The following is a 12,200-nucleotide window of genomic DNA, read 5'->3' on the forward strand; positions in this document are numbered from 1 at the left end:
AAAATAATATGCAACACAATATTAGAAAATATGTAGTGCGGGTCCCTGCTTTGTCTTTCTCTCGGCTAAGGGGTCCTTGGCCTGAAGACACTAGACACCGGTCTTTGGATGACTGCATCATTTTAAAGAGATTAAATTATACAGGTCAAAAAAGAAGTGAAGGAGCTTCTGAATTGACACAATGGTCCTTATTCACAAAGGAGAAATACGCCACAGTGTTGAGTAATGCGTAATGATATCGTATTCATCCGAACAATGAAGCTACAGAATTTCTCTGTGCAATTCAAAGAGTGGTGTGTACCACAGGTACGCAGGTGTATGTCATAGTGAATGCGAGTGGGTGCCAAGTGATCGGAAAATCAACCGACAACCTCATTTGCATTGATCCACGCCCCATGTGACATGTCACACCATAAAAGGCTTCAAGCATGACTCAGCAGACAGCAGTTTGTCAGAGATTTTGTCTGTGACAGTTTGTCTGTCAAAAAAAATGAAAAAAGGCTTTGCAGCTCAAACAAAATGGAGGTCCCTGACGGTGGAACAACAAAATAATTATATTTTCCAGTAACTAGCGGGCGGCTTCACAAATTACAATAAAAATGATTGCTGGAAAGAAATCACAGCCGCGGTCACTGCTGTATATGAATATAGCCTGCACTCTATTCATTTAATAATTCTACACAGGAGCAGGACCACAAACAAGCCCTCATAAGTTAGGGCTTTTATGTTGAGAGAGAGAGAGGGAGGGGGGGCATGGGCCCTCAAGACACTGTCGGTTTGCGATAAAGATACAGAATTCATAAGTGAATATTTATAGGCCTACCTCGTAGGCCTGGGATCCTCTTGTCTGAAGAAATTATAATCCAGTGAGTTTAATTGAGGTGGGCCTGCAGGCCTATCCCCACCGGCTCAATTTGCGCAGCTGGTTTCCTCACCAAATGGTAAGAGTTAAACTATTCTGTGTGTGGCATCCATGTGATCAATATACATTATAAATTAATACCACGACGCAAATGGAGGCAGATATAGGTGCTTGCAGCAAAGGCATTAGGCCTACGTGAAGATAGGAGAGCCGATCTACAAGCGCGTTGCACTGTATGCCGAGAGTGAACAGCGAATCGCGCATGCTAGAAATATCCTAATAAATAAAAACGTGTCGGGCTCGGGGGCAGTTTCTGTATGGGACTGTGAGGGACCAAGCAGTCAAAGCTTAAGGATGACACAGGTTTTGAAACTCAGTTTGTTTTAATGTCAAAAGTAACAAATAATTAACAAAAGTTTCAGCAACTGAAGTGGTAGGGCCGTTGAGGTCAACATAACATAACATAAATGAAAATAACTTAAATGAAAATAATGTGGAACCAAACAGGAAATGAACTCAACCAACAGACCTGTTCAAATGACACATGACACTTATATAGTGGTGGACCAAACCAATAAATACACAGAGGGGTGGACAGCAATTAGAGCCAACTGGAATCCCTAAACAATTCCCAATTCCCCCCTTCTCAATCAAGTATGTTGGTATGGTCCTCTGCATCAGAGCTGACTCCACCCCCTGCCCCATATGTTGCCATTTCAGGAACTAAATAAAGAACAGAACATTAGTACAGTGAGCGGGCAACAGTGCATATTGTCACCAAGCCATTTTCAAATACTGATTGTGTTTTATGCATTATAATATAATATAATCATTGCAAATGTCAATACTAGAGGTTGTAGAATGCAAATGTGAGCAAGCCAAGGAGTCTTATCTCATTGTGGGGCTGGGATCACAGCCCTCACAGGGACTCTAGGCCAACTTGCCTCTAGAATACATGCATATAGGCATACAAGTGATACTTGGCTTTTATATAGGCTATATCATGTGTGCTGACCAATGTTGGGGACACATGCCTACATATTTTATCTGAGATTTGGGAACTTTTTATTGATTCAGCATGAAGACTAAAGCCTTCTACGCAAGCCGTATGGCCTTTACACTACCATGAGAGCTGGCGCGGCTATGTGCAGAGTTTCCGACCAACCAACGTCACCGGCAAGTTCACGGAGATGGCCATGAATTCCAACGTAATGTGGGAATCCTCGTAAATGCCTGTCCGCTCACGTAACGTCACGTTATGAATGTAAACGCCATTGTGAATGAGGACCAATGAGTTTATTGCGTTGCTCTATCTATTACATCATGTTTGTGACGTAACGGTGCTCAATGCTGTCTTTGTACGAAGGCTGAGGTGCTTTCCACAGCACTAATGCCTGTATTTACTCCACCTAAATAGACCCACATGTCTGTTCTGACTGCTGACCACAGCCAACTGCACCACCGCTTAGGTTCCTGTTGACATGTTTATGAGCTGACCCAGTTTAACCTCTGCTCAACAGCACCTCTCTGTGTGACTGCTTTCACATGGACTCTATTATTCCACTTATTCAGAATCCAGAATGACAGCTCAATCAGAATAAAAAAAAGTGTTGTGCAACAAATTATTAAATAGGGCTTAAATAGTGGTTAATCAAAATAACTGATTTTGTTGATTATAAAATACTTTATTGATTCCTTAATATATATATATATATTTTTTAAACAATTTATCCAAAAAGTAGTCGATAAAATAACCGCTAAGAATATACAGTAATTTAGTGTGTACATTATGAACCTCCAGGTATCAGCCCGATTGGGCTGAGAAGCCGAGTTGCAACGGAGAGAAGGACTTCCTGGCGTCTGGCGTGGGCGAGTCGGACCTGACCGAGTCCGAGTCGCACCTCAATATGATGAAGGACGGAGGCTCCGCCCTACAGTCCATCCTCAACCCGCCTCTCGCGCCGTCAGAACACTCCTCCTCACTGGTCAACTACCTCGTCTGCGTGCTGGGTGCGCAACACCAATCATCTCCTAGCATCCTTAACCACAGAAATAAACCCTGCTTGAGTCCCTGCTAGAGTCCCTCAGGGCTATTATGGGGAAAGCTTTTGTCACATATAGCCCATTGGCAAGCTCACAATTAGGGTTGGGACCTGGAACCGGATTTATTTCAGACCTGGTTCTGAGATTGAAGAACCAGAATCGGTTCCATTGTATTTTGAACCGTTTTTAGAACCATTTTTCATCACAATGTCAGAGCCGGTATGTGGACGTCTGCTATACAATTACTATACCAGTGGTTCTCAAACATCTTAATTTCTCTCTGAGAGTGTACAGTGTCTCAGTTACATACCTGTAAGGGTCCATTGGAACCCCCTATAGGAATCGTTTAGGGAACCGTTAAGAGGACATCGTTAAGGAACCAGAATCGTTAAAATCCTAAAGGTTCCCAACTCTATATGCGTCACAAGTTTGCAACACAACACATTGTGAGCTTGTCGATCTTCTATTTTTCATGAAAGCTTTCCCCACAATAGGGATGCTGGGCTTTAGTAGTTAACCGTTGAAATACTATTATACTTAATTGACTCCCCCAGGTCTCTATACTAGGCCCCCTTTTTCACTCTACACCAGTGGTTCTCAACCTGTGCTGTGGGCCACGAGAGTATTGCAAGTGGGCCCTCAAATAATTGGCAAAATACAAAGATTTATCGATAATATAACATTAATATAAGAAATATAATAAGAGACTGTATTATTTATTTTAAACCTTGACCAAAGCAGTTTTCTTTGTGATGCTGCATTATTTCCATTGATCTAAGAAGGAACACAATGGATTGATCGATCATTAAGATAAACATGCCCAGGCATCCATCTGGCCAGTGGCGTGCACAGATTTAGAGGGGCAGGTGCTCAGGTGAAAAAAGGGCACCTTGTGCAGCGCGTGGAACCGGCTGGTTGCCTTAATAGTGTGAGATTTATAGATGTTGGGCCTAAATAATTAGAAGCTTTTTATCAAAATGTATCAATGTCACCATGGTCCACCAGTGTACACTACACTGGTGTGCCCTTTTACATTTGTCCAGAGGGAAAAGGGCAGGGGTGCTCTATGTGCACGCCACTGCATCTGGCCACTTAACACGGCAGCAAAAAAGATTTTCAAGTGGACCCTGAATGATCCAGAAAAGGTTGAGAAATAGCTAAAATAGCCAATCTACAAAGTACAAACGTGTCCTTTGATGTAACATACTGTATTATGTATTGTAACCTTCCACAGTGACAGCGGTGTGTGTGATCAGTTATCTGACCACATACCATCCTTACTGTATCCTGGGTCTGGAGGTGTGGATCCTGGCAGCGTTGGCGGTGTGTGTGATCATCTTCTGCGGCTGTATTGCCCTCATCTGCAGGCAGCCTCAGACCAGCAAGAAGGTCTCCTTCATGGTGCGTACTGGCTTCCTGTACTGCTACTGTCTCAATGTGTAATATGATGCTCTTCGGTTTATTCAACTTTAGTTTATTTTCAAACTAGTGAAAATAGGCGCTCAAAGCTTAAACAGAGACAAAAACCTAATACGTGTCACGATGCAACACAGGTTTTTGTCTCTGTCTCTGCCATGGCCATAAATGTTTTCGCTCCTGTCAGACCGCCCATGTGTGTGTCAGTGTGTTTGTGAACAGCTAATCTCTGGTACTGTTGTCACCACGCTCCCAGTAGGCCAATGAAGAACCTCTGCCCTAAATTAAAATCAGCCTCACTGGCTTAACAGGCCGATTTACATTTTGGCCTGTAACTCTTGGTCGTATGATTAAAAAAAAAGACACCTGGATTGCTTTCGTGACAACTCCCATATGCCACGTCCATTTCCGCTTGAGCTATTTTTCATTTTCTTTAAAAAAATACTTTTTGCTAATACTCCTACAGATTTTGCCCAAACCTTCTGCAATCATGTGATCTAGATGTATCAGTCAGATATTCCATATTATCCAATTATCCAATTGGCTATCACTGACTTGCATAGTCTGCCAGTCTTGGGTAGGCCAGTAGGCCACCCTCCTTGACAGAGACCTTCACTCATATCTAGTTTAACAAATCTCTGTAGACTATGTTAATACAATATAAATAACACAACTCTATGGTAGAATATTGTTAATACAATCTAGATAACACAATCACAGTTGTTGGAGGTGCTCTTCTAGTGCTAATATCTTGATATTTATATTGTCATATCGTTGATGTAATCATAATATCTTTTTCCAAACATCCACCCACAGGTTCCCCTCCTACCGTACCTGCCCATCCTGAGTATCTTTGTCAACATTTACCTGATGGTGCAACTCAGTGGAGACACCTGGATACGCTTCTCTGTGTGGATGGCAGTGGGTGAGTGGACTGGCAATGGTCGGTTCTAACCCCGCTCATGATGACCTATGTTGCATAGCATCGCTAACGGGGGTCCTTTCTTTGGCGTGAATATATTTGAGAACCACTGGGCTAAAAGACTGTGATAATCTTCAGAGCAGCCGCCTTGCTAACAGACAGACACACAGACAGACACTGTTATAGTGGTTAAATGTTCAGTTTCAGTTACGTTGTTAATTGTCTTAGATATTGATGGTATATAGTAACAGTTCTCTCATCCATCAGGCTTCCTGATCTATTTCGGATATGGCATGTGGCACAGCGTGGAACGACAGCGCCACCTGCAGAGTCCCGTCAAGAAAAGCAAGAAAAGCACCACCAAGGAAAAGAGTGACCCCAGCAGGGAGAAGCAGGGTGGTGCAGTCCAGGACCGATTCACCTGCCCAGAAAAGACCAGCCAGTGTTAAAGGAGCCTGGGATTCACCCTGAGACTCGAGGTTTATTTTTTCCGACTACAAGAACTAAGTGAACCGTGTTGAGCAACTTATTCCACGGATTCAGGATGTGTTTCCCTGACCTGACGCTACGGCTGGGTTTCAGATATGGTTCTCAGAACCAAATTTTGGCCCTGCTCAGGAGGTGGTACTAACCTTGAGTTCTGGGAACCCAGAACTCTGAACTTATACTTATACCAGCGATCTACAAGCTGAAAACATCATAACATGTCACAACACGATGTAAAGTGAGCTTGTAGATCAGCCTTTTCCGCTTTCTTTTTTTTTTCTTCTACAGAACGTCACAGGTTCCGGAAGGTTCTGGCCTGGGTTAACCCTTCATAGTGGAAAAGAGCTATAAAGAGGCCACCTTGTGGACACACAGTGCTATATGACTGTTTACTAACCCCCTCACATACACTATAGTCATAGACACAGTTGGCCATTCTCTAGCCAAATGGGCGCGTCAGTATTCTGGACCAGTGGTCATCATGAAGATGTAACGAGGTGGTCCAGTGTGTAGGACACGTGGGCGGTGATGACATCACACCGGACAGTAATGACATCACACCGGACAGTAGTGATGTTTACAAACACAAGTCTGTTTTCTGATCTGTTCTAGAGCAGATAACTGTGCGTCACCAGGCAGGCAGAAACTAGGGTGGAAACAAAGCGAGTGATGTGCCTGTGCTCCTCCCTGATTCTCCTCAGCCAGATCTGGCGTCATAATCAGTATAATCGTTTCGTTTAATAATGGTATAGTACTATAGTAATCGTTTGGTATAGCAGCCCATGTTTTATTTCCGACTAGTAGTGCGACTCGCGAGACTAGACGAATCCATTCGGCAATCAGGTGGAGGATTAAAAACGAGGTGGCAGCAACCAGAACCACTTTCTAGAACACTCACACACACACAGGCCAGCCCGTTCTGAATGAAAACCAGGCTCCCGCCCGTGTGGAGAGCCTGATGATGCCAGGTTACACAAAAACAGGTATCACACTGGACAGTGATGACATCACATCGGACAGTGATGTAATCAGACAGGTAACACACTGGACAAATGACTGTGGAAAAGCTTTCTTCTAAGGTGGTTTGTTGTGATTGAATTTGTCTTTTCCGGGTTCATTTATTTTGTCCTTATAAGCCTGTTTTTGTTTTCCTTTTCCTTTTAGGTGGGTTAATAGTTAGCATACCACATTTGAAATCTGCATTATCCTTTCAAAGGTTCGGCATTTTACTGAATGGAGAAATGTTCTTTTTATATACTATGCTTGTATTATAATGTTATTAGCTGGGAAAGCACTTATTTGTAACATTCTCTCACGTACAGTAATAAGCACAGAGTTCAATCATGACACTTAATTAACTAATTAACCAGCCTGCGTTAGGGGAGGGGGGTCACTTACTATGTCAAGGTAGATGCACCCGCTTTTTCTAAGGAATTTGTTTTAGTAAAGTTCACGATGCGTGGTGAGCGTGTAGATCGGCTATTTTCACCTTTTTAGTGCCTATAAGTGGTTAATTCACAATGTATTTTTTAGGTTTGGGTCCGTTCCTAGACATGTAGTGTAGTCAAAAGTACAATATTTGTCGTTGAAATGTAGTTGCCATAAGTATAGGCATATAAGTATAGTCATAAGTTTCCAAACATAAAACAAATAGCTACTCACAAAAGTACATTTACTCAAAGAATTTATTTAAGTACAGTACTCAAGTAAATGTACTTAGTTACTGTCCACCACTGCTGTAAGTTGTTTACACATAAAAGTCAAAATGTAGAGTGCAGATGAAAAGTGCCATCAATAGGTTTGTGTACATGATTACAGTATATACTGTATATATATTAATATTTACGATATTCAGTGTTGTCTACACAGGTCCGTATCATTACTGTGCTCTCAGCATACATGTGCTTTGATGTATTTTATCCACATTAGCTGTTACAATCAGTATTTGTGTATTGTTTGATACTTAACTTTCCATACCAAAAGTATTTTTCTCTTTCTCTATTTTCTACTTGAGTACAACAAACTGACAGACTGTACATTTGGCTTGGTCTAGCATATTGTTTTATGCGCTCTTCTGCAATTACAGACAGAACATTACATGAACTGTCTGCAAAGTCTCTAAACCTAATATGTTTATTAACTGTACAGTTTTAATTTCAAGTGAAAATGACATTTGTGGAGTAGTAGTAGTGTGTAAGTATTAAATGTTGTCTCCAGTCTGTGTACCTTCCAGGTCTACTTAACAGCAGTGGTTCCCAACCTCTTGTTGTTCCCAACCAATCGATTGATTGATCATTACAACATGCGTGTTTAGTGGGCCGCAAACACTTGAGATTTTGATGCAGAATAGGTTGTGACCGCTGACGTAAAGTACAGCAGATATCCCAAAGGATATGTTTTATAACTGTAATGTTGTTTCATAACTGGTGGAAGCGTCAGAGCTGACTACTTTCATACCTATGAGCTAGTGAACCCGACCCTCTCTCTTTTTCTCAACCGCTTTAATTTCAAGGACCGCAGTTTGATATGCGTGCATTAGTCCACAGACCCCCATTTGATACACACAAGTGACAAATTTGACTATAGACTTACTAAAAAAAATACTTTGACTCGACTTGGACTGCAACGCCTATGACTCGTGACTTAACTTGACTTGAGCCCTCTCTTGACTTGAGATAAGTTGAAACTACTTGTACTTGCAAAACATTGTCTGTGTCCTACCTCTGCAACATATCGGACAAAATAACATTGTATTCACTAAACAAAGTTACATAGTAGAGCTTTAATCTAATCCAAAAAACACACCTGTGTGAAGTGAGGAGCGCTCTTATCATCATACATCATCTCATTCCAGCCAATTACAACTTGCGTCCTCACTTTTGTCTTCTATGGACAATGTTAGTGTTTAAACAAACCCTCAAAGCTAGACAGAGGAGGGGCTAGCACCCCTTAACAACTAAGACGTCTCCTCTTAAGGGGGACCTTGGCACCAAATATTTTCAGGTGTGTGTCCGTGGACGACTATGTATCAATTTAGGGGTCCTTGTCATGAAAACCATTAAACCCTTTAGAAGTTTTGATGACTCCATGTCCATCTCTATAATCCTCACCACTGAAACCCTCTAGTCTAGAGAACAGGATTTTCAACTGTACTTAGACCGCTTTCTTCCTCACCAAATCTCTTCGCCAACAATAGCCGATTTACATCACATAGCCGGTCTGCTATTTTTGGCAAAAGTTCACCCCAGAATAGACATGCTGGGGCTCAAGTGGTTCAAAGATACAATGTTGAGACTGCGGGATATTGATAGGCGATCGATGAGGTTGATCAATTAAATCTTGATAGGATTTGGGTGGACTAAAACAGTAACTGGAACAAAACGTGGAGATTTGTCTCAATGAGTATTGTTTAAAAGCGGTGGTTCTCAAAGCTGGCCCCGGGGACCCCCAGGGGTGTGGGGTATCTCGGCTAAATTAGTTAATGTAGCACTCAAATCAGTTTAACTACTTTAACACATTGGCTAAAATAGCCAATCTACGCGCTATTACTATTATTTTTAAATGTATAACATTTGAAATATTTGGGAACATAATGTGGAAAATTTTGAATATTTGTGAACCAACACAAAATCTTGTGTTATGGGTGTCCCTGACTCCCTGGCACAAAATAGTTTCAGATGGGGGTCCATAGCCAAATACATTAATAATGTGGGTGTCCTTGACATGAAAATATTTGAGAACCACTGTTTTTTTTTTAAATTAAAGAACATTCACACTAGCGTGCATAGAGCATTTAGCTGTGTCTACAGAACTATATTATGGGATGTAAACTGTGCTTTTATAGTGCACATACGTAGCTGTGATGAAATAGCATATTATTACTACTAGGAATACTAGTAGCACTGTATTAACATTGTAACTAATAAATGTATTTTGCAGTAACTGTCTGGCTTACTTATTTTTTTATTATTTTTTTTGCTGATAAAGGAGTGTAGTAGGGATGTGGGCTGGCCAGTGGGATTCAATTATGGTTATTCTTGAGAAATTTTATGTTTATTACTGTATTTTAATACAATTATTCTGGTTTGTTTAACATTCTTTTGTTTAGACTACATTATTATGTGTACTTGCTTCAATGTGTTCAGTAGGCTAATAATCTATTCTAGACCCTCAAAAAAGACAAAATAAAACATTGATCACATTGGAAAATTAATTATTAACCATTGAATGGAAGGTGTGTCCAAACTCTTGACTGGTCTAGGTCCTATATGCATTAAATCAACCAGAAGCTTTGTTAAGAACCCGTAGGGTTATAAGTAAAACTATATGAGTATACTTCCATCACTGACACTGACAGACAGCTCCTGGGGCAGGCGTTTTGTTTTCAGGGCATCGATGGCAACGGAAGAGGAAGGCAGCCACTAGATGGTGCCACACACAATCAAAAGACATTTCCATCTCACGCCAGAGCGTCTAAAACATAAAACAAAGTGAGTTGTTGTCTGTCTGTGTCTATCTATTCTGTACGGATGATGGAGCTGCTGCAGATCTAAACTGCTAAATGCAGTCTCAGAAGTCAGGATGTTGGATGTTACTGTCAATATGCGTAATATGCATTATATTAAAGTGCAGCAGCATTAAGTTAGGCTTTTATAATTACCATAGGTGCTACGCCGTGCAGATTTCTCATCTCATCTTCCCTTACCTGTTTTCTTTGGGATATCTGTGGATATGCACGGCTTGGGATCGATATCCTTGGATATGCACGGCTTGGGATATCCGTGGATTAACGGTGGATATGCTCCTGTCTCCTGAGGAGGAGGATTCTAAAAACGACTTGTAAATCCTAAAGCCTTGTTTATACTTTACTGTGCAACGGTCCTATGCTGGAAAATAGCAGATATGCAAACTCACAGCACATCTCATTCAAGACACTGAACTTGCAGATCTGCCATTTTTGCCATCCAAATGCATTATATGGTTAAATGGGCCCTAAGAGATGCAGAAATGATGTGTGTGTGTGTGTGTGTGTGTGTGTGTGTGTGTGTGTGTGTGTGTGTGTGTGTTAAAGACACTTAAAGACACGACCTTTCCTCTGATGACATTGACACCACCTGGGTGACTGTGTCAGAATGTCAGACAGACCCAAACTGCAACAATGTTGCAGGTCCTTAAATCCGAAGTCATTTAAGCTTTAAAGAACGTTACGTTTGAAGTATCAGCGCGTGTCATTAAGGTTTAAATGTGCACACAGGTGTCTTGAGTCTGGTCCGATTAGCGATTAGTGTCCTTAATTGGATTCAACAGCAACGCAAACCACTGTGCACCACACTGTATGATGCTGCTGCAACAGAATGAACAGAACAGATATGATATCATAGCCTGCATTTTTCTTATAGAGCATTAGCCTACACAATTTGATGCATGACAAGACTTCATATAGGCCTAACTACTTTGTAAAGGAGAAACAAATATTGGCCTTTATCCATTATTTTGCAGCCATCAGAGTTTTTTTTCATTATGGCCTTTTTATTGTTTGAGCTTTTTCTTGCACAAACACATGTCTGCACAAGTGCACATCAAGGATGCTCATTTTGGACCACATTGATCAGTGTGCGCCTAAGAATTACAGATATTGTCAGTGATGCATTTTTCTTTTTTTCTGGAGATGGAGATGGTTGAAGCAGAATATTGTTCTTGAAAAAATAAATAAAATCCTATAGCTTCTGTTTGTTTCCTCCTAGTGTAATGTGCTTCAGTGCCTACCTGTTTTTTATGTTTTGTGTAGGGTGTGTGTGTGTAGTAGTAGTAGTAGTGTGTAAGTATTACACACACACACACACACATTAATCATATAATGCATGTAGGCTGTACAGTAGCCTGTATAAACATCCCCATGCATCACATGCAGGCTTGTCATGTAGGTCTACATTTTTATCAATATTTTTGACACTGACATATTATATGTATGTAGGCTATGCATTTATTGATTCATTCAGTCAAATCAAATCAAATGATGACCAAAGTTGTCACCTGACGTTTAGTGTGCATGTGATGTGAATAACCCCTAGGGGCCATCATACAATCCCACCTTTTAAGTCAGTGTCAGTTTGTCTGCTTTCTGATTAATTTAGGCCTATTGGTTCCCTGCTACAGACACTCTTACGTTCAGAACTAATTGTAAATAAATGAAAAGAACATGAGAATTTACCAAATATCAGTGTATTTATTGACAAGATCAATATAGCCAGCCAATACAAATCAAAAAAGTGCTTCTTTTATATCACAAAGAGCTAAAGGGGTGTGGGGTGGGGGTATCTAAATGTGTACAAAAATATACATTCTCTCAAGACCAGAACATTAATTTGGATTAGAATATAGATCTACAAAACTTAGAACATCTATAGGCTAATGTGTAGTGTGTACAAAAATATAGCTATACATTATCTCAAGACCAGAACTTGAATTTGG

At 40.9% G+C, this 12,200-nt stretch overlaps 1 protein-coding gene across 3 annotated transcripts in view; it reads left to right on the forward strand.

Annotated features, from left to right (window-relative positions):
• slc7a2 (solute carrier family 7 member 2) overlaps positions 1-5,693 on the forward strand; it is a 30,332-nt gene extending 24,639 nt beyond the window's left edge. For all 3 annotated transcript variants that reach the window (XM_083786431.1, XM_083786430.1, XM_083786432.1), the window contains 4 exons: positions 2,664-2,872; positions 4,140-4,306; positions 5,138-5,246; positions 5,511-5,693. In XM_083786431.1, the coding sequence (XP_083642557.1) occupies positions 2,664-2,872; positions 4,140-4,306; positions 5,138-5,246; positions 5,511-5,692 (667 nt within the window). In that variant the 3' untranslated portion in view covers position 5,693. The remainder of the gene's footprint in view (positions 1-2,663; positions 2,873-4,139; positions 4,307-5,137; positions 5,247-5,510) is intronic.
• The last annotated feature ends 6,507 nt before the right edge of the window (positions 5,694-12,200 follow it).

This window comes from Protomyctophum parallelum, assembly GCF_964188405.1.
Source record: "Protomyctophum parallelum genome assembly, chromosome: 16".
Classification (NCBI taxonomy): Eukaryota; Metazoa; Chordata; class Actinopteri; order Myctophiformes; family Myctophidae; genus Protomyctophum; species Protomyctophum parallelum.